The sequence below is a fragment of the Fukomys damarensis genome, unplaced genomic scaffold (genome assembly GCF_012274545.1).
Source record: "Fukomys damarensis isolate Sample0158 unplaced genomic scaffold, DMR_v1.0_HiC HiC_scaffold_10, whole genome shotgun sequence".
Taxonomy (NCBI): Eukaryota; Metazoa; Chordata; class Mammalia; order Rodentia; family Bathyergidae; genus Fukomys; species Fukomys damarensis.
In genome coordinates, this window is record NW_022900922.1 from 17,127,919 (window position 1) to 17,154,034 (window position 26,116).

Here is a 26,116-nt window from a genome sequence, read left to right on the forward strand (position 1 = left end):
ATCTCATCACTAAGAGAGGCTGAGAAAGAAGAATCTTCCAAGTTCCAACCCAACCTGGTCAAATTGCTGCCTTAGGGAAGATTCCATCTAAAAATAAAAACATATATACATACACACACATACTTACACACACATACACACATGTATATACACATACTTTATTTACATACATTTTTACATAAAGGGTGGGGAATGTAGCTCAGTGTGCCCTGGGTTCAATCTTCATACCCAAAATAAATAAATAATTCACTTACATAAAAAAACCCCAAGAATTCAACCAAAGTTGCCAGATAGGTTCTTTTCCTCTCATAACCAGCATCAGTTTCTTGGGGCCACATTTTTCTGCAGGCTCCTATTCTTTAGTAGCCACCTCCCCCGGGAGTACACTGAGGGACTGGACTCCTGGGGACTGGACCCCTTTATTTCAGCACCCAGGTGCCATTCTGGGGCTCATTCACTTTATATTCTCTATCTTCCGAGATGCTGTGTGGATTCTGATGAAAGCCACAACACACAAAGGGTGAGAACTGTGAGCAGATTCCCTGGTATTTGCTGAGGTAGAGAGCAGTGCACCGTTGTGTCAGTAAACCTCTCCAACCCCCGCTTCACCACCCTCTTCCCAGATGACTATTATTTGCATTATTTGGAATTTTAGGAAGACATTCACCAATCCGCTGTCAGTCCTCTCCGAGGTGCCGCTTCCTCCGCGGAGGCAGTCAGTTACAGCAGACTTGAGAAATGAATCTGCGTCAGGACGTGGAGTCATAGACTCAGGCCAGAGGATACTCATGTCCTCGGCACACAGATTATCCTGAGAGAGGGAGAACATATCAGAAACGGTCTCTTTTAAGCAACAGACACTGGGAACACATTAATAACCCAGGAAACTCCCTGTAACTCCAGCACAGGGCAGAGAGGAGTAGGAGGCCTGCGGAGGGTCGGCTCACCTCTCAGATGAGCGATCTTTCTCTTTCTGAGCTCAACTCTCCTGGAGTCCACAGCCTCCTGACCTGTGGTATTTTTAGTTCCTTCTAGGTAACTTGTGGTTTTGTCACTGCTCTGATGGGGTGAAAAGAGGAAGTGCACAGAGTGGACTCCTTGGTATCAGGACATCCTCCTAAGCCTCCAACTCCTCTCTGTCCTATGCTGGGTCTCCTTTCCCTCCTCATTGCCCTTCTGCAAGACTACGGTATTTTTCAACACCAGGTTTCCCCGACCCAGGATAAGAAACAGGAGTGACTAATGGCCTGCCCCCATCCTGGGACCCACAGCTCTATCCTACACACTGTGGAGAAAAGGCTCTTGGCTTGGTGGTCAAGTCCTTAGACTTTACACCCTCTGCTATGTTGTGTAATCAGTAAATACTGACTAGTTTGAGCCTCGTAGTCTTAGCCTTGAAAGAGCTAAGATCAGCCCCCCCCCATTAAAAACTTCATCTCTTTTATCTTTGTCATATCCTAGCAGGTGGTTGGGCAGCCCCTTATATAAAATGGGGCCAGGATGCTAGAATTATGGGGACAGAAAACAAATAAGATTGGTACTTTTGTTGTTCTCCATGTGAGCAACTATAAACTAGACAAACAGAACATATATAACAAGAGAACATCAAACAGAAATTTATTAGTATGTGCATCAAACCAGATAATGCTCAAGGGATAAGTAATGCAAGGGCTAGAAGTTGGGCTACAGAGCATTTTAACAAAAGAAAATACAATGATAAGAGAAGCAGGCAAAAAAAGGACTCTGTTTCTAGGATGACAAATTGTGGGAGGACAAATATATATGAAAGCTAATGATAGATAAAGACTGCTTTTCACAAGGTTTGTAATGAAGTTTCCTCTGATCCTCACTCCAAGCTGGAGTCTCTGATGATTATCATCTTCTCCTTTCTGAAAAGTGGGAAATATTTACAAATTCTGCTAAGTTTCTTTGGGCAGAGATGGAGCCCCAGCATGCCTCTGACATCCAGAAGCACCTCTGGCTTCATTTCTTCTGTTTTTACAGAGATGTCAGCAGAGGGCTTCAACAATATAAGCAAACTGCAATTTTATATTAGCAACAAATTACTGTAATATTTAGTGACTTTGTACATCAGTCATCAATACTAACACTGATTGTCCTTTGGTCAACTTCACTATGGTCCTGTCATTAGCCCACTCATGTATGACCACATAAAACTGATTCAGTTTTCACAATAAACCTAATATTGGGTTAAGTACTATTTTGCCATATCTGAGTCATAGCAAAGACTCCCGATAATCATTCAGTAAATACTATTTTCTGAAATTTAAATATATTTCAAAACAGGTAGCTGTAGCACAATCCAGAAAATGCCAACTTCTTTGTCTTTACGAGAACTAAGTCCCCTATGAAAATCAATTATTTAATCACATTCCATTTTCCACTTGAAGCATCTCTTGGTAAATGGAGTTTTTCTCTTCTCCCACATTACTTAGTGATTTCCAGGGAAGCTCACTAGGTCTGGCAGACTCTAGGATTGCAGTGGACATTATTAATCAACATGTCAGTGGTTGGGAAGCCACTGCTATTTGGATTTTCTTGCTCTTTTCTGGAGTGTCTTTCCTTCATTTCCCACATGAGTCCAAATGGCTCAAATAAAAGGTGAAGGAATACAGACCTCTTAGCCTCAAGGTTACCCAAATCATTAACAAATGCCTACCAGAAATCAGAGAACTGAACCCAGTGGAGAGAGATTCAGAGGACAATGTCAGATCGTCACTATCTTACTTTCCTCTCAGTCCGGCTGACCATCTGTTGCATTTTTCCAGTCTTTATAGCTTTTAATTCAATATAGGTTTCTTAAATATCTTCTAAAAGTCCATCCCTGTTCCAGGTACTGAAGAAATAGTAGTGAAGAAAACTGACCAAATTTCTGCCTTTATCGGCTCTGAATATTTTCTGTCTGCTTAGAATAAGACTTTTCTTCTATGCTTACTCACTACATGAAGGCAGGAACAAAGGTGAATACTGATAAACCTGGAAATAAGGCCGCAGAGTATCAGAGAAGGACGCTTTGGGGAAGGTGAAGATGTGGGAGCCAGCAGTCATGTTGTAAAAGGACACAGCTCCAGCTTCATAGTCCAGAACAACCCCCACCACCAGGGGATGCTCATGCAGCTCAAGGGCAGTTGGAGGAGAAGTCAGTGCTACATAACCGTTCTCTGTGCACAGCCGGATGGCCCAGAATCCAAACTCAGGTTCCTGTTTCACACCAAGGCCTCTCTGCACATTTTCCATACAAACTCCCACATCCCAAGCCGTGCCTTCTCCAACGTCCACTTCGAAGTAGTGTTTTCCTGAGGTGAAGCCCTCACAACCCAAGACACAGGGGAAGGCAGTAAATCTCCTGGGAGAAAATTCAAGATTCTGCTGGCTGCATCCACGAGACACTTGTCTCCGATCCTTAGACACAAATAGGTGAGGATGAGCTGTATTTGGATCCAGAGTCACGCCAACTGCAAAAACCAACCAGCATGAAGCAAAGACACAAGCAATGAAAACCATGTGGATTTTTGTCACTGAGAAAACAATTCAATTAAAAACAGCCCATGTCCAAATTCAATCATTTGTTTCTTACTAGGTATATAAGCTAAGAATAAAGTGAAAATTACCATATGTGTTGCAGAAAATGGTAAGGAGAATCCAGTAAGCTAATGTTTCCCTTGTGTTTAGTAAAATTCTTTGGACACAGTAAGCTTCCAATATGGTGCCATAAGAATAATATCCTCCATAACTTTGTGCTCATCATCCCCATTTACTATCTCAGAGACACCAAGGACTAGAACGAAGATGGTTTCTGCTCTGTCCAAAGCCATTACTTTGGCCTGTAAACCCTCAGAAATCAGGGAACAGAGGAGGCAAAGGGAGCCCTTCCCTATCTCCACTTCGCAACCACAGCGACATGCAAGAAGAAAGTGTGTACAAAACAGTTTAACCGAGAAATCAAATTTTTAATATACATATGCATTTAATATGCATTCATGTATACACATTATATTTGTATAACATTATATGTATATTTAATGTGTGTTCATAATACAAAATATATGTTCAACATTTTATATGTCCATATAACTAAAAGCCAATGTTTTGTTTTGGGTACAAAATCTCACTGTATAGCCCAGGCTGACCTCAATCTTGTGATCTTCTTTCCTCAGTCTCCTTAGTGCCAGGACTATAGGCCTGTGTCACCAAAAGTGCCTAAAAGCCAGTCTTTTCCGTATTAATGTTATTTGTAATGTACAGTATATAATACACTTTACCAAAGGCATATAATCCTTCTGCATTTCAGATGTATGAAAGTTTGGTTCAATATTTGGCATATTGTCAAAGATATAGACTTCTCTGTCTTCATATATAAATAAAAAGACTGATTGGATGGTTTTGTTATCAACAAGACTGAATCAAGCTGTGCAAACAATGTGTCATAACAGAAAATGTGGAGCACTGGGTAAGTAAAAGAACAAGAATGTGTTTATGGAACTTTATTAAAATGTATGGCCTCACTTTCTACATGAGCAGGTCTGATGTGTAAGGATCTCTCCGCCTACCTAGAAACTGTTGCCATCATCACCATAATTATGATCATAATGCTCTCAGACTACAACTGGCAGCTAAATTTTCTTTACCTACTTTTATGATTGTCAGGATTCCTCTTTGCCCAAAGTGTGACATTTATGATAACTACCTCAGATAACCATCTCTCATCTGACAACATGACTGCACCACAATAAAGATTTGCATGTTACCTTCGGGCTAGGGTGTAGAATCTGTATGTTATATGTAATGCATATATAATAGGTATTCATAAATTTCATTTATCCTGAGAACACAATGGGGGCTTACAATTAGAAAATAAGTTGTTAAATCATCATACTCTGGGTCACAGGAAAGAATCCACAGGGTGCTATCAATGAATACAACAAACTCAGGAATAAAAGTCAGTGCTTACTGATGACTGAGCTCTTTGGAAACAAGTCAAACTTCAAAGAAAATTATACCTACCCTAAACTTGAAGCTTTAACAAAAACATAATGAAAGGAACACCACTCACATATCAGAAGATATTACATATAATAAGCTTCTAGGAATGAATAAAGAAAGAACCCAATAAAATTTCCTAAACCACAGAAAAATCAGGGATAAAGTACAGAAGCTTCATGGCTTGATAGCAATAGCAAGCAAATATCAATCAACTAGTGAAACTGAAGAAACTGAAATCAAGTGCAAGATGAAGTGTCAATGCAAAGCCATTGGATAGGCAAAAATTAGAAATTATACACAGCAAATAAGGGATATGTGGAACAGTGGGAGTTCTCCTGCTGCTAGAAAACCAAGAGGGACAATCTCATGCTCCTTGGGGTCTAGGAACATTAAGACGTGAGTCTAAAACATGAGCACTTTCACTTCAAGGTCCTGGTTTCTAAAGTACATCTCCTCCTTGCAGGGTTTAAGGCAGAATCATGTGGCCAAAGCATCGCCTATTCTGCAGCCATAGGGAGATTCAAAGTATGTGGAATAAAGCAAGAATTCAAAGAACCTCACAAAGTGCAATTCATACTTAGTCACTGGAGGAGACAGATTCTAGACCTATCTCTGGAATGTCAGTGTTCACATCCTTGTTTTAGTTTGTCTATTTTTTGTGTTTGTTTCTGTTTTTTCAAGATTCATGGCTGAACATAACTGTTTTTTCTTATAAACATTCATTTCAACTTTTAAAAAAACCTAAAATGTAAATACTTCCTGGCATATCACATACAAATCTGTCCTTACTACTTGGCATCTTTCAAATAAAACATTACAGATTTTCTGACATTCAGACTTCCTTTTTAAAATAAAATCAATGAAGCAATTAAACTGTGATCGGTACTAGTTACATTATGCATACTTGTGGCACAGCTTACAGAACAGAGCCAACACTGCATTTTGTATTTCAGATCATTTTTCCCCTGGCAGCCACTTTAGCAGGAGAGAAACTGCCTGTCTCCATGAGAGTGCGGTCTCTGGCTTTGTGTGCTCTTTTCAGTGCTTGAAGAGTGGAAATGCTGCTCTTATACGACCATTACTCAGTACAGGCAAAATTCCTCTGCTTTCAATCTCAGAAATAATTGTCCCCAATTTACTATTTTCTCTCTAGATTTCACGACACTGTTCTTAGTGGTAATTTTAAATACTATCTCACAAGTATAGGAAAAATTCAAATAGAACAAAAGTGATTCCTAAAAAACTAGTGACTTTCCCAATCATGCTTATGCATGTGTCAAAATAAGACACATATTTTTAATCTGTAAAACATTATTTTCTCTAAATATAGTGATTTCTGTACACCAGATTAAGGAGAAAGGCATTTTTAAATTAAAACACACATGTATTTTACAACCTACACAATAATACATTTCACAAAGAAAATAAAAACAAACGTGAAAATGGGCAGAAACATTGCGATCATTAATCTTGATTTGTCTACTTACATGGCTAAAGAATTGTCCAGTAAATTAGTAAAACACGCTCCTGGGCATGTCTGGGTGGGCCGTGGAGGTGTGACCTTGGGTACTATATGGTCCCTGGCCCTTTCCTCTCTGGTGCTGTCCACCTGCTCTGCTCCCTGGCTGGCATGAACTAAGTAACTCTGCTCCTTCCACCACATCCCTCCACCAAAGTGCTTCTGCCCTGGAGACACTCGATTGTGTCTCCTAAAACTTTAAGCTAAGTTAACCCTTTGCTCCTTTAAGTTGTGGGTGTTGGGTATGGTGTCCAGCACCAGGAAAAGTGACTAGTAGAAACATCCACCTGTAAGAACTTCATATGAATATTACATGAAAGAGAAATTAAATACTAAAAAAGTTTAACTTTATATTACTGATAATCTCAGATTCAGTGATATAACTTAAAGAAAGCTATCAACCAAAATAACTGAAATCCATGTATTCAGAATGTTTCACAATCACTAAGGATCAAGAACTACAAAATCAACCTAACTGCTTTGTTTCCAATGGTGTGTGTGTTTATAAGTGTGAGTGTGTGTGTGTATAAAATGTATACCTAGAAAAAGCCAGTGATTTTTCTATCAAACTTTGAGAACTGTAGTCCAAATTTTTATTACGTATCACTATATGCAAAAACAATGAAAAAAGGAAAGAAACTTGCATTATACTGTAAACTATGAGCATTTGATATTGAATCTCTATGCATATCTTCTGTCAAAATATAAATAATAGGGAAGGGTAGAGAGGGTGAAGGGAAGGCAGGGGTATTAGGGAAAAAATGAGAACCAAAATCTGTCATATAAGGGTACAAGATCCCAATGAATGTAAGTACCAATAAACTCAGTAAGATTTTAAAAAATGTAAACAAATACAGATATAAGCACTAAACATGAAGCACAGTTTTAAGTGTGCATATCCTTGTGAAATTCCTCCTGTTTAAGTGTGCACAGGGCCTGAGAATTCTTTCTGAACAACAGAACATGGAAAAGTTGATAAGAAGTAACTCCTGTAATTAAGTTTCACTATTTACACACGATCTCGTCAACAGAGTTGCTATGGAGACTCATTCTCCTGAATTCACACTGCTGGCAAAATTGGCCATGCAAGGAGCTATTGGGAGGTTTCTGGAAGCTGACAACAACCCACAGCCACAACCAGAAAGAAGCCAGAGCTCCACATACTGCAGCCCGAGAGGAATGAATGCTGCCAGTAACCTGAGTGTGGGAGGAGACATTCCCCAGGTGAGTGTCCGAATGAGAACACAGCCTGGCCACACCTTCATTGCATTCTGCTCCACTCATCCTAAGCAGAGGGTGCCCCAAGCTATGCCCAGATTCCTGACTTACAAAGACTGTGAGATAATATATTTGTATTGCTGAAGCCCTATATTTTGGTAATTTGTGGGTGGCAATATATAACTCATGCAGCCACCAAATCATTTTAAGTTAGGCAAAATTTTGCATTCAAAAGTAAAAAAAACAAACAAAAAACACCTTTTCACTTTTATAGCTTTTTAAAAGTATTCATAACTATTGATAAACACTTTTAGAAATATAGCAAGCACTGATTAAGAGAGGCAAGGGCATAAGTTTAGATTTTGGATAACCTTCAGTCATAGTTCTAATATTTACCTGTGTTATCTGAGTCAACTCCCTAAAATCATTTGAGCCATAATCCACAATATTTACTAAACTTTATTTAATTGCTTAACAAATCTGAAATATCATAAGTAGAATGTAAACAGATCTAATAAGATGCGGTGGCCCTAGTCATGTGATAGAACTCATACCAGCTTACATATTTCCTTTTACCTCTGTGTGTGTGTGTGTGTGTGTGTGTGTGTGTGTGTGTGTATCTGTCCCTCTCTTGGTCTCTCTCTATTTTATTTTTTCCTTGCAGTACTGGGGATTGAACCCAGGAGGTCCCACCTGGAAGGGAAACTTCAGTGACATCCTGATGAAAAGTTTCTGCCTTAATATAGTTAATTTTCATGACAACTCAGTGACTTGGGTAACTGTGAATACAATCATTTGTCAGCTGGCTGATTTGAGTAACAGGAGTGCCCTAGGGTAATAAGACCACCACAAGGGACTGCAGGACCTAGAAGGTCCCCAGGGATGACCAGGATGCAGCAGAAACTCAGCATAGAACACAAAATAGGGAGAGTGATAAACAGCTCTGCTGAATATGACTTCACAACATCTGCTCCTTCTGCCTGGGACAGTGGTGCTGTGCTGACGTGGTCCCTCCCATCACAGCACTGAGGTAGCCCTGTCCTCTTATACCTTGATGGCGTCTTAACATCATCTTCACATCCAAGTAAAGCTCAGCAACATCACATGCAGTCTGAACCTCCAAGGAAAAGACCTCGGGTGCTTCCAGCTTCACAGCACAAGTCCTGGAAAAAGCAGAAGCAGTGACTCCTCAGTGGACCTCTCCATTCATCTCTGCCTACCTGGACCCTCCCTTCCTGGGTTCACAACAGACTCACCTGCTCAAGGTGCCTTTCACATCCTATAAGGAACACAAACAAAAGGTGAGTGTGTTAGCATCAGGATTCCATGGGCTGTAGCACGAGAAACACTTGTCTATAAACACAACTCCCAAAGAAAGAGAGTGACTCAGCCTGAGACACTGCTGCAGTCAGGAGCAATGATCCCGCTGGCTTCTTCCCACTCAGCAGGAGGCTGTAACCTCCCTGAAGTAGCCTGTGGGGGAAGAGCAATGGCCACAGTGGCATCAGCCTGTGGTCCATGGGGCCATGAGCAGGAGCTTTGCTCCTCCCTCTGGCACAACTGGTTCTCAGGGACCTAAGTGAGCCCATGTAGAGATCCCTTGTCACCAAGCTCCTGCGTGGTGACTGCATACACAGCTCCTGAGAATGAGCCCCACCGATGATGGCAGCTGGTATCACAGGGTGATGCAGCAGATGTGCTGCACTTCACCTAGAGTGTGACCCCCAGAATAAACAACAGCTCCAGCAGTTCATCTTAATTGGATGCATCCATTTCTACAGCTGTAAGAACCCACAGTAGCTCTGGAGCAAGGATTTTACCAGTAAATCAAGGAAAAAGCTATCCTTGCTTTAGGCTGCCCCCTTGCTACCATCTGCCACTGGAAGAGTATTTTTGGAGAAAGTCTGACGGTGAGGGATCTGTGCCAATGAAATAAAGAAAAAATGATTTCCAGAGTTATCCCATGGTTCCCTTTGGCCACTCTTTGTTCACCCAGAGGAAGTAGGTTTTGTAATTCTCATAAGGTCAACATATCAAGCAAAGGAGCCAAATTGATGATACTGATATACAAGGTAAGGGAAAGATTAAAAACTCTACACTGATACCTATGTTCAACAGAAAGCAGGCTTAACAATCTTCCTATGCTTTCTGACCATTCCACGCTTAACAGCTCCTTATCAGAATCTTTCTTCCCGTCTCAAATCAATAGCCTTACCTCTAGTACTTTCTGGGCCGAGCTATGGCATTTTGCCTCCAGTTCCAGGATGTGATTCTTGAGCTCATCGCTCCTCTGCTGCAGGTTGGCCTCACTCTCCCTCAGTCTGCTCAGCATCTGCTCTTCTTCCTTCTCCAGCCTCCAGAGATAGGATTTCTCTTCCTTATGTAGAAACGTGCGGAGATTCTTAAAATCAGACTTGATTTTTTGCCTCCGAGTTTCTATCTCATCCTAGAGCCAAGAAAGTATGATGAAAAGTATAAACAAAATGTGCAATGTAGATGCAATGGAGTCTTTCTCAGTCTTTAAAAAGAATGAAAGTCTTACCCATGCTACAAGGATAAAAATTGAATACTTTTTGCTGAGTGAAATAAACCCAAAACAAAGAGATAGATATTGTACATTTGACATATCAGGAAGCCACCGTCATTCAGTTCATAGAGACAGAAAGCGGAATAGTGGCTGCTAAGTGGTAGTAGAAAAGAAAGAATAAGGAATTAGTGTTTAATGGGAGTAGAATGTTACTTCGGAAGATAAAATTACTTCTTGGAGTGGATTTGGTGGTTACAGCTACACTTATTGCCTGTGAGTTGTACACTTCAAATGGTAAAAATGGCAAATTTTATGTAACGCAAATTCTACCACCCACAAAAAAAGAAAGTGTGATCAGTTACCACTTGTGATATAATTGTTTAATGCGTCATTCAAGCTGGAAGAATGTCTTAAAGGTTCCTGCTCGAACAGAGAAGCTGATAATACTGACCCTATCTTCTCTGTAGTCACCCAATTAACTTTCTTCTAAGCACAGATGCTATAAGAGAGTCTTTGATTCTTCTTGACAGGTGGAAGACTCACTGAGGCAAATTTTGTTATGGTTAATTGAGAAAACCTCATCTACTACCCAGGTCATCTTAGTCATCCCTATGGTTAAGATACCAGGAAGTAATGATGTATGCTATTGGATGTCAGTTTCATTTGAGGAATACAGACTCACAATTTCCAAGAATGCTTTCCAAATTTTTGCCTTGCTCCCATGACCATGATGTCATGATAGAAGGTCACCGATTAAGGATGGAGTAGAAGTTCTGTGATGAAAACTGGTGCAGGCTCACCCCTTCCACTGATGTTTTAGCTACACTCAAGGTTTTCCCCTGCCCAAGATCCCAGAAATGTGGGCTATAACAACATTATCTGGAAGCCTAAGTTTAACATTCACATGCAAAAAAGGCAAAGGGTGAAAAAGACCTGAAAAAGGCAGAGTGACTTAATGGTTTGTTGACTTGGGCTGCTAGCTCATGGATTCCAAAGAGATTTCCACAAAAGGAATATGTCTTTGACAATGTGAAGCCTGGTGAACCATGGAAATGGTCTGGAAGCTTTAGGCCTGCAGGTGCAAGTGTGCATGCTCATGAAACAGCTACAGCATTCTTTCTCAAATTGTTCCTGATGACCCAAACCTTGAGAGCCCCTATTTTCTGAAAGTTCTCAAAGACAGTTTCTGCACTCATTCGGCCAAGAGCCAGATCCTGCATGTTGGATTTTATCTTTGAAATCTGGTGCAGTGAGAATAAACTGGGATTCTGCTTTGTCATCTTCTGTGTTTAAACTCTAGAACTGAAAACAGCTGGAGATCAATGAAGTCAGATTCTCACCTTCCATTCAATTTTCTGCATTTCCATGAATGCTTTCTGATTCACGTATTCTTCTTGGAATTGACTCAATTTTGTCACAGCGTTCTGGAGCTTTTCCTGAGGGAAAAATTGAAGGAAGAATGTCTCTTCAATATGATTGTTCGTTAGACTCTAATAGGAATCTCAGCAGTCCAAGATATGTTAAGATTACTGTAAATATTTATTGAGTTGTTACACTTTTCTAAGGAGACTGCTGAGTGCTGTATGTCAGGTAACATTAATCTGATCAGCAACTGGAGAAGCTGGTAGGATTTTCAACTTCCTCTCTCCACTGTGGCAGTGAGGCTTGGAAGGGTTTCAGTAAGACACCCAAGAGGGTGTAGATGGTAGGTAGTGGCACTGGGATTCTTATCTGTGCCGACAAAGGTGTAGGCATGTTCCCCCCTCACCCACCAAGTGGCCAGATATGGTAAACATTAAAAACAAGATCTTATAGAACAATGTGCTGCACAAACATAACAAATTCCACTGACATACCTGGAACTCTGTGTATATTGTGGGTTAGAAAGGAAAGACCAGGCTGCCAGCTGAAGTTATTAGAAACAATACAATTAATTGTTTCATTTTGAAGAATGGTGACATGAAGCCAATTTAAAAGGACTTATCATACCTGACAAGGTTTTTAGGTTAGTTTTCAAAATGTTTTTCATACTTTCCTTGAAAGCGATGTGATGATGGTAAAAACTGTTCATTTTCCTAAATAGTAAAAAATCGGCTCCTGTCCTCTCCAAACCCAGTAAATACTTTAATGGATTCTGTAACACTGTCAGGAAAGGGTTCCATCCAACTAATTGGGTAAAGCCACATTGCCCTGGCTATATGCCAAAAGGTATTCTAACTTTTACATATTTTAATGTAAATCCCTAGATATATGTGTTTCAGAGGGATGGGACAGACTTCTTTTATTTCCATTTATAGATGTGAAAACCAAGGAATTAAAACATTAAATAACTGACGCCAAAATGTCAATAGATCAAGGGCCAGACCTAAGATTTCAACCTCAGCTGTCAGCCTCTGAAGATAAGAAACACAGTCTTGCACAGCTGGTTGGTTGGAGAGAAACTCAACCAGCTCCATGGAGTCTAAGGAGTGCCCCATATGCTGAGCATGATGTGACCTTAGAAAGGTCGTGGAACCTCCATAGGAGCCCAGGTCTGCATCATGAAGGATGAACCCGAAGCTCACACTGTGCACATGATCCTAAGCCTCAGCATAAATCAAGAGTTGGGGTAGCAGGACTAAGCCAGACCCTTCCTTCATCAATGCACAGGCTCATTCATTACAAGTTCTCTCTCTGAAGGTGCATGCATAGGAATTGCCTAGAACGTCTCCCTCTCTGGGACCCCACATACTAATCATTTGCAAATTTGCAACTCTTCCTCTGGAACCCAGTTTAAAACTTCTTGCTACTTCCCTATCTTAGAGGGATAATACAAATTTTATTCTTTGATATTCCTTTTATTTTGGGAGTACCTGGGTGACTTTTTTCAATGCCCAGTGGAAAGTTCCCTAGGATTTGGATTAGAAGCTGACTCTCAGATCCTGTGGCTTGGCTCCCTTTCCACTCTTTCTACCTTTCTGTCCACTGCACAGGACCTGTGGCCTGGTCACGGTGAGGCTGCAGCCTCAGTGGCTTTGCCTTTATTGGGGCAGTTCTCTCTGCCTGGATGCCCTGCAAAGACTAAGTCTATGTGTCTTCAGGAGCCATCTCTGGAATGTACCAATCTCTCCTTTCACCCCCTCACCACCCAACCCCCTGGCTCTAGCTAGCATTTTGATGATTTATCTTCTCTACTGAACTTTAAGATAGCTACAGAGTTGGATCTTTGTTCCTTCCCTTTTCAGATCCAATTGCAGAGATTAATTTATTGTGTTTACCAGCAGTACAAAGCATGAAGCAACAATATATGCAGGTGTTTGTTTGGTCGAGCATTTCCCAGAGCAGAGAGAAGGCCATGGTAACAAAGAGGACAGGGACAGGAGTCTGACCATCTTGCTGAATGTCAGGATGGATGGTTTGGACTGCAATCAGCAGAGATCCATCACAAAAGATATTCCAGAAGAATACTAGGCTAAAAGCTGTGCTTCCAGGTCATCACCTTAGGATCTGGGGTTAATATGCTCAGGTCTTGCAAGCACTATGTGGCTGGCCCCTGCCTCAGCCTTGCTGAGGCCCTGCCGAGGGCACACTCACCTTATAGCCCTGGCACACGTCTTCCACTAGTTCTGTGGCGTGTCCTTGGTGCTCTGATGCCCGCTCACAGCGCCAGCAGATGAGCTGGCCGTCATCTTCACAGAAGAGCTGGAGCTGCTCACCATGGGCCTCACATACGGGTTCATCCTCTGTAACCTCCATCTCCTTGATGAGCTCTATGAGATTTCCCAGCTGTTTATTAGACCGGAGGTCATCTATATGAAATGAGGTCCGACACAGAGGACAGAAGAACATCCTCTGCCCCTGACTTCTGGGTGTCTGGGAAAGGTACTCCTCCATGCACATCTGGCAGTAGCTGTGTCCACAGTTGATGCTCACTGGCTCTGTCATGAGGTTTAGGCAGATGGAGCAAGTAGCCATCGATTTCATCATTTTGATTCTACTGGATGAGGTCATGACTTTTCCTGAGAAGCTCCAATATTGGATCTACAGGTGGAGGTGAAGCGGCCAACAATTCCAGAAGGATGGAAATAGAGCTGATGCGAACCTGTGTACAAGGAGGTGGCTTTTCCTTCCCCCACAGGTCTTGCAGAATTCTCTTTGGAATGAAGAAATAAGTTCGAGTTGAGAACATGTACAAACAGCAAGCTGTGTTTTCTAATATGGTTGCCATTAGGAATGTGGACATCTAAGTTTAACCTAATGAATATTTAATAAAATTTAAAATTACATTTCTCTGTCTAGCTTCCGATACTTCAAATGCTCAATTGTCTCCTGTGGCTGGTGTTTATAGGCCAGCCCAGCCACACACCATTCCCTCATGGTATGAAGTTCCCTGGGACCAGTGCTGACAAAGACCAGGCTTCCTCACAGACTGTAGCAGGAGCCATAAGTCAATGAGGCAGACTGAAACTCTTTCTCATTCTAGTGGGCATCAGAAACTTTTAGCAACAGATCTTGTTATACCTGGTGCTGACACCTAGTGCTAACATTGTGAATATTATGGCTGTGTTTAGTTGTCCCCCGAAAGCCTCACACAGCCATAGGTGGGGCATTTCAGAGCTGGCTGGATCTAGAGCGTGTGACACTGGGATTAATTTACGGTGAAATGTTAGGATGACGGGCACCGGGATAAGAGTATGCGTGTTACCCATCTGAAGGATCCTGGATAAGATATAAGGGAAAGAGACTGGTCGCTTGTTGTTTGACTGCTTTTGCTGTCTTCTGCCTGCCAAGAACTGTTTCTTCTCTTTGATGCTGCTCTGCCATGACACCCTGCCTTGGAGCCAGCCTCCTATGGACTGAAACTTCTACAAACTATGAGACTGTAAGACTTGAATAAGCTAAAGTGACTCCATGCTAATAGGCCAGACTGTGCTTCTTCATATGCTAATTGCTACCTTGCTTAACAGCCCGCCCAGGGGCAAATGGTTTGACAAAAGGTGACCTTAGAACATTTCCTGCATAAGATAAACAATGTGTTTGCAGTCTTGTTCTGTGAATTCCCTGACTCTTTGTTTAGAAAAACTTTATAAAAAGTACCTCAGCCCCTGAGCAGTTGCCTCTCTGAGCTACCTGGCTCCGGGAGTGCTGTCTGGCCAGACTAATAAAGGTCTCTTTACCATCTAGTTTGGTGTGTTCTTCCTGGGTTTCTCGTTTCTCCGTCGAGCTCCCGGAGCCTCGCTGGGTGTTAGGGCCCAGCATCGTGGAGGGCTTTTTGGCTGTTCATGCTCCGTGGAGTGGAAGTGAGACTTTAGGTCTTACAAGACAAATAAACCTTTCCTCTGGGTATCTAGTATTTTGTCTCAGCAAGGAGAGAAAGGTAAGATTCTGTTTAGACAATCAAACTGGACTCTATCTTAATCTCACATTCCACATAAGTCAGAGGACATTATTTCATAAAGCATCAGAGGAGGCACAAATCAGGTGGGGACAAAAGTAAACAAAGCATTGAAAACACTTTTTGTTTCCTTTCCCAGAACTGAGGAAAAGGGAACTGGTGAGAGTCTGAGGGAGGGAAATTGTGTTCTGGAGCCTGCTCACTTTTGGGGAGAGCTCTGGACAACTAAAGAGCTTACTGTTTCTTGCCCAGACCAGGAACTTGATCCAGGAGACATACATGTCATTGTTAAAGGGAGGAAGGGAAGCAGTTTTGAAGGAGTTTGTACAGCGAATTTTGATAGGACTGTGCTTTTTTTTTAAATCAGGAATTCAACTGAAGTTACCATGTGGGCCATTTCCCTCTTATAACAGGATCGTTCTCTTGGGACCACAAAGGATTTCTTCTGCAGCCTCCCATTCTTCGACCCTCCACTTCTCCCTAGGATACACTAGGCCTCTTCTCTGTTCGGGGCACTGAGCTTCTGGGGACACCTGGGCCTCCCCTCCTTTAAGATCACAGGTCTCCACCCTGCACCTCACTCACCTTATAGTCTGGATCTTCTGAGATGTGCTGTGGATTCTGGCAAGGGTGAAAGCAGACAAAGGGAGAGAGCTGTGAGCAGAATCTCAAGCATTTCCGGAGGTAGAGGGTTGGGCCCTGCTGGCAGGAAACTGTCTCTCCACCCCCACCAACTCACAGGCACAGGCCTCTGCTCTGTCCCTGGCCTGGACCTATCAGGAAGACATTTTCTGACTGTTGCCTTTCTGCAGTTTTGACTTCCTGAAATCTAAAAGTAAACTTGCAAGTAAATTCAGAAGTGAAAATCCTGAGGTGGGTGGGGCTAATGAATCAGGACCAATGAGGGTGCTTGTGTTGCTAAAGGGAGGAAAAACATAAGATAAATATCCTCCTTCAAAGCAGCAAACAAGGGACGTGTTAATAACCTAGGAAACTCCCTGTGACCCCAGCACAGGCTGTGGAGGAGCAGCGGGCCTGCAGAGGGCCAGGTCACAACCCTCATTTTCCTTGTGTTTTTGTTCTTTAGGCCTCATAAGTAGTTTGGCCTGGAGAGGATTCCCTGTGCACCTGAGATACTTGCAAATGTGAATTCTGTTCTTTCTGGGTAAAGTATTCTGTAGATATCCATTAGGGTTAGGTCATTCATCCTGCCAATATCCCTTTTTCAATGTACCTACATTTAACATATTCCTGATAAAGTATGATTTACATCTGATGTGTATGTACATATTTATATCATTTGTTATTTTTTCATTATTGCATTATTTTGTTTTAAATAAGATATTTTAAGTACTGTTTTAATTACTTTCTCATTTATTTTTTGGTGTATTTTCCTGAGTTATTTTTTTAGTGGTTGTTTTTAGGATTACAACAAGAATTAGTTTGGATTAATCCTAAGTTAATTTCAGTAACATCTAAAAATATTGCTGCAATATAGTTCATCACTCTTATTTTGTTCCGTTATTATCATATAAATTATATCCTTATACATTCAGTGCCAAGAAACACAAATTTATAACTACTTTATTTTGTGATGTGTTAACGGAGACAGCAGGAAAAACAAAAAGAATTGTGAATTACAAAATACATTTATGCCATTTTTATATTTGCTAAAATAGCACTCTTTCTTGGTACCTTTATTTCTTCTTGTGAATTCAGGTTCTTGTCTTCTTATGTCCTTTTATATCAGCCTGGAACATTTTTTGTAATGTTTCTTATAGAGCAAGACTTGTTATGATTGACTAATTTTTATTAGTGAATGTGTTACTTTCTTCATTTTTAGAAAGATAAAGAATTTTTGGTTGACTTTTCATTTTGTCAAATTTTAGTATGCCATTCATGACCCCTGATCTGTGTAGTTTCTGATAAAAGGTCATTTGTTAATCATTTCAAGAACCATTTGTATGTAAACAGTTGCCTCTTTCTCTTTTTTTAAATATTTTTTATTGGTACATTTTAGATATACAATGCAGTTACATTCATCATTGGGATCTTTTACCTTTACATGACATATCTAGGTTCTTATCTTTTCCCAAGAAATTAGAGCAGGATGAAAGGAAATATAGGTCAGTAATCTTTTTTTTTTTTTTTTTTTTTTTCATACCAGGGAATCAAACTTGGAACCTTGTGCTTATGAGGCAGGCGGTGGCAGAAGCACTGAGCTAAATCCTGGTCCAGTTCTGCCTCTTTCTTTTTGCCTTCATGATTCTTTATCGTTGATCATCTGCTTAAGATAAGTCCAGGCGAGGATCTCTGTGAGTTTTTCCTAGCTGAAATTCGTTGAGCTCCCTAGATACAGCTTAATGCTATTAAACAAATTTATAAAATTTCTAGTTTCTCTTTCTTCAAATATTCTTCTTTTCCTCCTTTGCTTCCTGTTCCTCTGGAATCCCAGTGTGCATATGGTGGAATATGTGTCCCACAGATCCCTAAGCCTTTACTGCTTTCTCTTCACTCTTTCTACTTCCTTTCTTCTTAGTAGTGAATCTCCCCTGACCTATTTTCCAGGACACTGTTCTTTTCTGTATGCTGCTCAAATTTGCCTTTGAAATCTCTAGTGAATTTTCATTATGCATTGCACAGTGTTTATTTGGGAGAGGAACACTGACAAGTCATGATATCAGCATTGCCCTGGCATGGAACAAGTGTTCAATAAAATCTAACTGCCTTTAGGCACATTATTGCTAACTGCTTCTGGGCCCACCCTAGGAAACTATTCACCTTCAGTCTCAGGTCAACCTTAGAGCTGTTGTCAGTGAATCACTCATCCAGGGAGATTGAAAAACTGCCTTTCATTATCTCATGACATTTATGTACAAATTATTTCCAGTGGACGCTGAGACTTCCTCTGGTGAAGTGGTTTGCCAGGGCCATCATTATGAATATTTCCAGTTAGTTTCCACCTAATGTTATTCTCTTTATTCCTATGTTCTTCCTCCTGCCTCTGAGTGGTTCTTACATTCCTCCCTTTGGTCATCCTGAAAGTTTGTTCTCCCAATTATCTCACACTTTGATGTTACTAAATCTCCTTTCAGCCTTCTTTCCTAGAGGTACAGCTTTTCTATTGCTTCCATTTTCATCTGCTCCTGTCTAGTCCATCAGTCCATCATTATGTCCTGCAGGACTAAGAGAAGAGACAGTCTGGAAATCAATAACCACCACACATCTGGTGCTTTCCGATAATGTTGGCCATGTTAATACATCTGCCTTCCCAACATGCATGCACATGCAGTCCAGGACATATTAGCACAAAGCCACATACCACTCATACCACATACCGCTAGGCAGACGTGAACATATCTCCTAAGACACATGTTTATTGCAAGTCAGAGAGTCATTCACTTAACCCACATAACTACGCCTGAAGCTATCTTAGAAATCTGGGGACCCTCAGTGAACAATGTTCTTACAGACCTTTGCCCTTGTGGAATGTTATGCTCATAGAAGAAGCAGAGACTAAACCACATAAACAAAAACAATATTCAGTGAAACATGCCCTGGAAAGAAAATAGAGATATGTGGAAGGGGTCAGGAATTGAGGGAGGGGCATAGGTGTGAGCATATGGTCAGGGAAAAGTGAGTGAGAAGGAAGCCTGAAGGAGTCCAAGGAAGGTGCTCAAGGACTGCTTGGGCCGACTCTTCTCAGAGAGACACTTGGTCCAGGGCTCTTTCAGGGGCCTCTAGTGACCTTCTCCCCATTTAATCTCCTCTCAGCTTTTTTGCCCAAAGGTACAGCTTTTCTCTTGCTTCCATTTTGTCCTGCAGGCCTGTGCTGGGTCACAGGGATTTTCCTGGGTTGTTGCTGTGTCCTTGTGTTTGCTGCTTGAAAGGAGGCTGTTTTCACTGTATTCTCCCTTCCTTTCAGAACAAAATCCTCTCATTGGTCCTGAATCTCTGGCTCCACCTCTCCCCGTAGTTTCACTCCTGAATTGACTCCACTGGAGTTGCTTCACTCACAGTCCAGGAAGTGGGAACTCTGAGAGGACTGGCAGCAGGTAGGGGGTGTCTTTCTGACAGACCCAGGCTAGGGTCTTCTAGGTGGAGGTTGGAGCAGGAGAGAGTGTGGTGAGGGTGGAGAGAGGGTTTCCTGACAGCACAGCACCTGCTCTCTACCCAGGAAATGCCCAAGAATCTGCTCACAGCTCTCACCCTTCCTCTGCTCTCACTTTCACCAGAAGCCACACCGCTTCTCAGAAGATCCAGAATATAAGGTGACCAAGGCTCAGAATGGACACCCATGGTCTTAAGGCAAGGCCCTGGTCCTAGGAGCCCAGCACCAACAGAGAGGGTTCTAGTGTACCACTGTGGGAAGTGACTACCAAAGAACAGAAGCCTGCAGAAGAAATCCTATGTGACTCCAAAAGATTGGTCCTATTTAGACAAGAACTGCTTATTTGTATAAGGCTATTACAGTTTCTGTTTTTAAATCTGGGTATAGCCATTGAAAAGGAAGTCACCATCAAAACTTCCCCCCATGCTGTTCTGCCCTGAACCCTGGGGTGCAGTGAAGGTCTGGGGAGAACAGGGATGGGGTCACAGGAACCACTTCTGCAGAAGTCAAGGGCAGAGATGTGGCTCCTCCAGAACATCTGGTTTTCAGATCCTCAGTGATGGACATGACGGTGTCCAGGGCCCAGATTCCTCAGAGTCCTGACCTCTCATCTCCTTTCTACCTTTTCTATGTCCTCTGCTATGTTCCCTGCCTGTGTTCTCATCTCCTAGAGAAAGTTCCTGGCCTGAAGAAGAGAAAGTAAGCTCCCTGGTTCTTTAGAGCTCCGTCCCTAGGAATCTTCGGGTCCCAGGACCAACCTCTCTTCTCTTATCCTTTGTCCATTTCTCTTCTCCTTAGTTTAAGGAGGGGAGGGGAAAAGACAATAAAAATTTTTTCTGGGTGTCTTGGTTCCTTTTGTGCCCTCTTTGTTGAATCTCCATTGAGACTTTACAACCCTATTGGCCTCTGATCTATGTGGGTCAGCACTGGGGGTGAAGGGGAAGTCCAATTTGACTCTGTCAGTGGAATCCTTAATAGAGCACACAGTTGGCTGAGTGTTACCACCAGTTTTATAAAAATTCTGGTGCTGGTTGTTTCTGATGCTCATTAGAATGGGAAGGTGTTTCACACTCCCTCACCGAGTTGTGGCTCTTGCTCCAACATTTGTCAGGAAGCCTGACTTGCTTCTCCATTTCTCTAAGCCCTGGCTCAAGAGAACTTCCTACCCTGATTGAATGTTCTATTGTGGTAAGATAAAAGAAATAAAATAATAGGTTAAAAGGAGGCAAGAAACTTGAGACTTTGAAATTATGCTTTTAAGAAAAACAGCTTTAAGACAAAATTTTTTTCTCCTGCTTCTGGAGGTCAGCCGAGCTTGTGATGCTCCTTCTACAGGAAATAGTGTTAAGTTCCTAAAGGTCCTCTTAGTGTAGCCTGTAAACTCCCAGTCCTTTTCACCTGCAAATCCCCCATTCCTCCAGCTCAGGAAGCAGCAGTGTTGGCAATTTTAGACAGTGTTTCTGGACTTCACACATATAGAGGGCTTCTAATGTAACCTGAGAGACAGTGAAAACACACATCCTATCACCTACCTTCAAGACACCCGCTTAAATGTGCCCTACTTTAGCTTGGTGGTGTATCTCACTTCTCTGAGTACCCTCACCCTCTTCTTGGGTTCATCCCAAAATCTCTATCTAATAAATCCTACTCATGCCTCTTTCTGATGAATGCTGAAAATTCTTTTTCTGTGCTGGGAGTCAGGGAACCTGAAAACTTATTTTAAGAGGGTGAGATAGGTTCCTTATTTCAGTGTCTGGGAACCCTTCAGACCCAGCGCCGGTGACACTATGGCTGGGCTGTTCTATAAGTACCAGCTCTGTGATCTATTAAGCAATCAAAATGTGGCTAACAAGACTGAGAAACTGGATTTTAAATTTTATTTAATATATTTAAGTTGAATTTAAATTGCCAAAATGATACTTTCTGAGTATTAGACAACACAACTACTTATTTGCCCATCTTCTAAATTAAAACGTTTCCCTTTTTTCCAGTGTGGAAACTGCCAGACCTGTGGAGGGCAGTTGCAGCTACCACATTTACTCAAGCTCAGGAAAGGCCATTTCCATCCTTGTGGAAATTCTGGCTGCTTCATCACCACCTCCAGATCCAATATTGGAGTTTCTCAAGAAAAGTCATGGTTTCAGCCACTATGATTGAGAAGCTAAAGGACATTGCCAACTGCTTTATGTGCTCAACCCTAATGGAACACCCAGCAAATATCCACTTTGGACACAGCTACAGCTACTTAGGCATTTAGACCTTTTGCAAGGTGAAACCATGGCTTAAGGTGTTCCCATGTCCTTGCTGTGGTGTCTCATTCAAAGGAGGAAGCTGGTTATACAGTCATTACTTGGGAAGGCTCCTTGAGCTCATCCAAGAGATGGAGAAGACAGAGCAGGAGCTGCTGTGTGAGGCCCATGGGGAGCAGCTACATCTCTTCTGCGAAGAGGATGACCAGCTCATCTCTGGTGCTGTGAGTGGGGACCACAGCACCAAGGGCACACCACAGTGCTGGTGGAGGACGTGTGCCAGGGCCACAAGGTGAGTGTGCAGCCAGGCCTCAGCAGGGACCCGCCCATGCTGCTCATAAGACCTGAGAATATGGGCCTTGATACCTAAGTTGATAACCCTGAAACAGCTTTTTTCACATTATTCTTCTGAAAAAAAGTTTGTGACAGATCTTTGCTGAATCCGGTCCACGCTGACATTCAGAAGGCTGCTAAAACTCCTGTCTCCATTCTCCGTGTTACCATGGACTGCCCCTGTTCTGACACGTATGCAACCAAATACTTGCATATTTTGTTGCTTCACACTATGCATACTGTGAGTAACCACAATGTACCAGTTGCTGATGTAGGATCTGAAAATGGAAGAAACCCAAGCTCTAGTTCCATGGTTATCCTACAGTTCAATAGAAAGGACACAGTAGCCACAGTGAAAGCTCAGGAGCAGAGGGAGTGGTGCCTCCCTGAGGGGACTCCTGAGGACACAGGGCATCCAGACAGAGGGATTTGCACAAAAAGCCACAACCATGAGGCTCAGAGCACGTACAGAGGACAGGCAGATAGGAAAGGGGGAATAAAGCCAGGCCCCAGGACCTGAGTGTCACCCTCAATTTCAATCTTGGAGTCAGTCGCACCAGCCCCTGGGGACTTTCATTTGGGTAGTATGGGTCAGGGATATTGGAAAAATAACCCAGGCCCTCCTAATATAAAAAAGTAATTAGGAATAAAATGTAGATTATCCCTAAACAAAACAGAGGAACAGGGCAGTTTCAAACAAGACTCTAAAAATCATAGATTTGGAAATGACGATGTCTGGAGGGAGAGGCCTGGGCAGCTCATGAGTGTCTCCTGAGAGCTTGTAAAGTGGGCCTGTGTGGTGGCCAAAGGAAGGAACCGGCTTAGTCTTGCTGGCCCAAGTAGAGCTCAGGAGCTCGTGCTCAGTGTTGGCTTCTGGTTCTCTCCCAGGGCACAGACCTGGGCTTCTATGAAGGCTCCACAACCTTCTTAAGGGCACATCAGTCCTGACCCCTATTCAGCATATGGGGCGCTCTTAAGACTCCATGGAGCTGCTAAGGCCTTTAACAAGAATGCTCCTGTTTGAGTTTCTCTCCCACCAAGTGATAGGGAAGACTTTTATAAATAGCAAAAACCTATAAAATATTACAATATAAAATGGCTTCTGCTGTCTCTAACAGCAGTTTGTTTCATTTAGCTCAAAACTAATAGGCACTAATTGCTGAATGAAGCATTTGGTCTGACCCGAAGATAAAAGGGCACATCAAGGTCTTGAGCTCCCAGAGAGACTGAAGCAAACTGAGCATGAAAGTGTCAAGATAAAAAGTACCATTGCCAACATTCGCTCCTGTGACCCTGAACACCCCCTTCCTATGGGCTAGAATAGATAACTAGGCAAATCTCAAAGGTAAACTCCCCAACTGCAACAAACTGTTACATCTGAGTTGAAAAGATTAACTATTTTGTGACCGTGATTTAAACTGTGAGAATGAAATATAATCACCCAAATGAAGTCAAGGCTGTAAAACCCTATAAAAGGAGGAATTGTAATCCAGTGCATTGTTGATCCAGGCATGGCTTATGTGTGATCGACCCTAATCAATGAGTAAATTTGTTATTTTACTTCTATTCTGCTGCCTCTCTGTGTGTCACTTACTGATTCCTTCTGTAACACAAGTAGTAGGGAAAGGACCAGTAGAGGGTTATGGTTCTCACCCTCAGAGGCAGGCAGCTGAGGCTGAAATCTTAAGTCTGGCTTGGTAGACAGTCTGCCGTAAGTAATTCAATATCTTCTTTAATTTCCCCATTTGCAAGTAGTTGTAACACAACCCCCTCTGTTCCTACTACATATATCCAGGGTTGTGTGAGCTTTAAGGACATTGAAATATATAGAGCTTAGAAAAACACATGGCATATAGCCTGGACAATGCAACTTTTGCAAAATCAGGTGGAACCCTTTCCTGCAAGCATTAGAGAATTCATGAAAGTACTTGTTGAGTTTGCTGAGGACAGGACAATTCTTCTGATTCTGATATCTATGACCAAATTCAAATTACTTCAAGGAAAATATGATACATGGTTTTGAAAATTACCAGAAAATCTTGATATGGAAGCTTTACAATTGATGTCATGATGCTATTCTTCAAACTATGTCAGAACTCTCATGTCTGTATTGTCTGTTTCAGATAACTTCAGCTGGCATCCTGGTCTTTCTGACTCATCCATAAATATTCATAATGTTCTGTGTATGCTAAATACCCTGGAATCAGATGTTTTTCAGCACATTATTCTGTAAGATCTTGCAGTATTTTTTGTGGCTCCGTGTTCTGAGCGACATAGCTAGGACTGGATCAACAGAGGAGATTGCAATCCCCGCCCAGTGTTGGGCAGTTATCCCCACCTGGGCAACTTACTCAACTCCTTCTGAGTGTCTTTTTCCCACACTATAGAAAGGATGTTGAAAGCCACCAAGCTGTTCAGGGCAGGGGAGGAGATCAATATGTTATAGCACATACAGCTCTCTGCAGGCTCCCTCAAAAAGGGTAAAAACTCAATAAACATTCACTGTTATTTTAACACATCTTAGGGAGCTGGTATTCCCATTAACTGTCTAATGAATCAAATTCGTGCACTTTGCTTGCCCAATTTTTCCTTCAGGAAAAGTTGGAGAAAGCTGCCAGAAATTTGAGTGCACTTCAAGAAGTATGTATGAATCAGAGAGTGTTCATAAGAACACAGATAACTGAATGGAAGGTAAGAATCTAATTCATTGAAGATGAGATCTTTTTATTCTAGTGTTTTCCAACAGGGATGATTGACATAGAGCACAAAATGTTTTGTTTTTCTTTTTCCTCATTGTACCAGGCACAAGCACTGAAAACCAAATGTGCAGGGTCTATCTCCGTACTTATAAGGTACAGAAACTACCTATAATAGCACACAGGTAACAGTCCATTTCTATGGCTTGTTAGGCTCCACTATATCAGAGCTGGAAAAGCCCAAGGTCTTTTCCTTGGAGATTCAGACCAAGTTATGATGTTGCTGAGCTTTATGTGGCTATGAAAAGAAAATACTGAGAAGCTATGAAGGTTTGTGAACTAGGGGCTCTTTTAGTGCTGTGATGGGAGGGACAGAGGTTGTATGGTTATTTTTAGCAGAGCTCTCTACCTCTCCCTGTCCTGTGTGCTCAGATGCTGATTATCTGATTATGTATTCACATCCTGATCATCTGTGGCTTCCTCCAGTTCCTGCTCTCCTTTGTAGTGGTCCTGTTACCCCAGGCAGCTTCTGTCACACAGTTTCTCTCTGAGGAATGAGTACAATCCCAGTTCCCATTTCACCGGTTACCCTGAAAATTAACTTCTTTTCATGTGCAAATTATTAACATAGTGTCTGGCACAGGTCACAACCACAGCATGTTAACTGTTCCAAGAGACTAAGAAAAACATTGCAGAATGATAAATGCGTCAAATCATCAAGAAAATATAACATTGTGAATATATGTGCACTTAAAAATAGAGCCCTATGTACATGAAATAAAACTGACAGACTCAAAATAAGAAATAAAAAATTTAAAAATACTATCTGGAGGCCTTCATGACCTAGTTTAAGTACTGGGTCAAAAAATTAATGTAAGACAAATAATGAAAGAGGCGTTTATTAACACTGAAGAAAAATAAACTAAACAAACAGGTGTCTACCAAATACTTTATCCAAAAACAGAACACAAAATTTTCTCACATGCACATAGAACATTCTCTAGATTGTTTATGAGGCTATGAAACAAGCCTCAATAGCTTTTTCTTCAATTTTTAGTTTTATTAGTACATTTGTAACACAGTGA

General features: G+C 41.8%; 1 protein-coding gene across 1 annotated transcript; it reads right to left on the minus strand.

Moving 5' to 3' along the window:
• Nucleotides 1–1,274: 1,274 nt before the first annotated feature.
• Nucleotides 1,275–16,491, minus strand: LOC104861507 (E3 ubiquitin-protein ligase TRIM38-like). The gene is made up of 7 exons (XM_010622988.3): nt 16,228–16,491; nt 13,842–14,400; nt 11,609–11,704; nt 9,957–10,187; nt 8,998–9,020; nt 8,792–8,904; nt 1,275–3,476 (listed from the first exon to the last, which is right to left on the minus strand). The coding sequence occupies exons 2-7, from the start codon at nt 14,256–14,258 to the stop codon at nt 2,953–2,955; spliced, it is 1,404 nt and encodes a 467-aa protein (XP_010621290.1). The 5' UTR covers nt 14,259–14,400; nt 16,228–16,491; the 3' UTR covers nt 1,275–2,952.
• Nucleotides 16,492–26,116: the final 9,625 nt, after the last annotated feature.

Bases quoted from the DNA above. Each gene is read 5' to 3' on its own strand.
- LOC104861507 (XM_010622988.3), bottom strand. From the start codon at position 14,258: ATGACCTCATCCAGTAGAATCAAAATGATGAAATCGATGGCTACTTGC. The intron at 11,705-13,841 runs GTGAGTGTGCCC...TTTTTCCCTCAG, and splicing joins ACGTGTGCCAGGGCTATAAG to GAAAAGCTCCAGAACGCTGT. The intron at 3,477-8,791 runs GTATAAGAGGAC...TGGTTTTTGCAG, and splicing joins GATGTTAAGACGCCATCAAG to TTGGCGTGACTCTGGATCCA.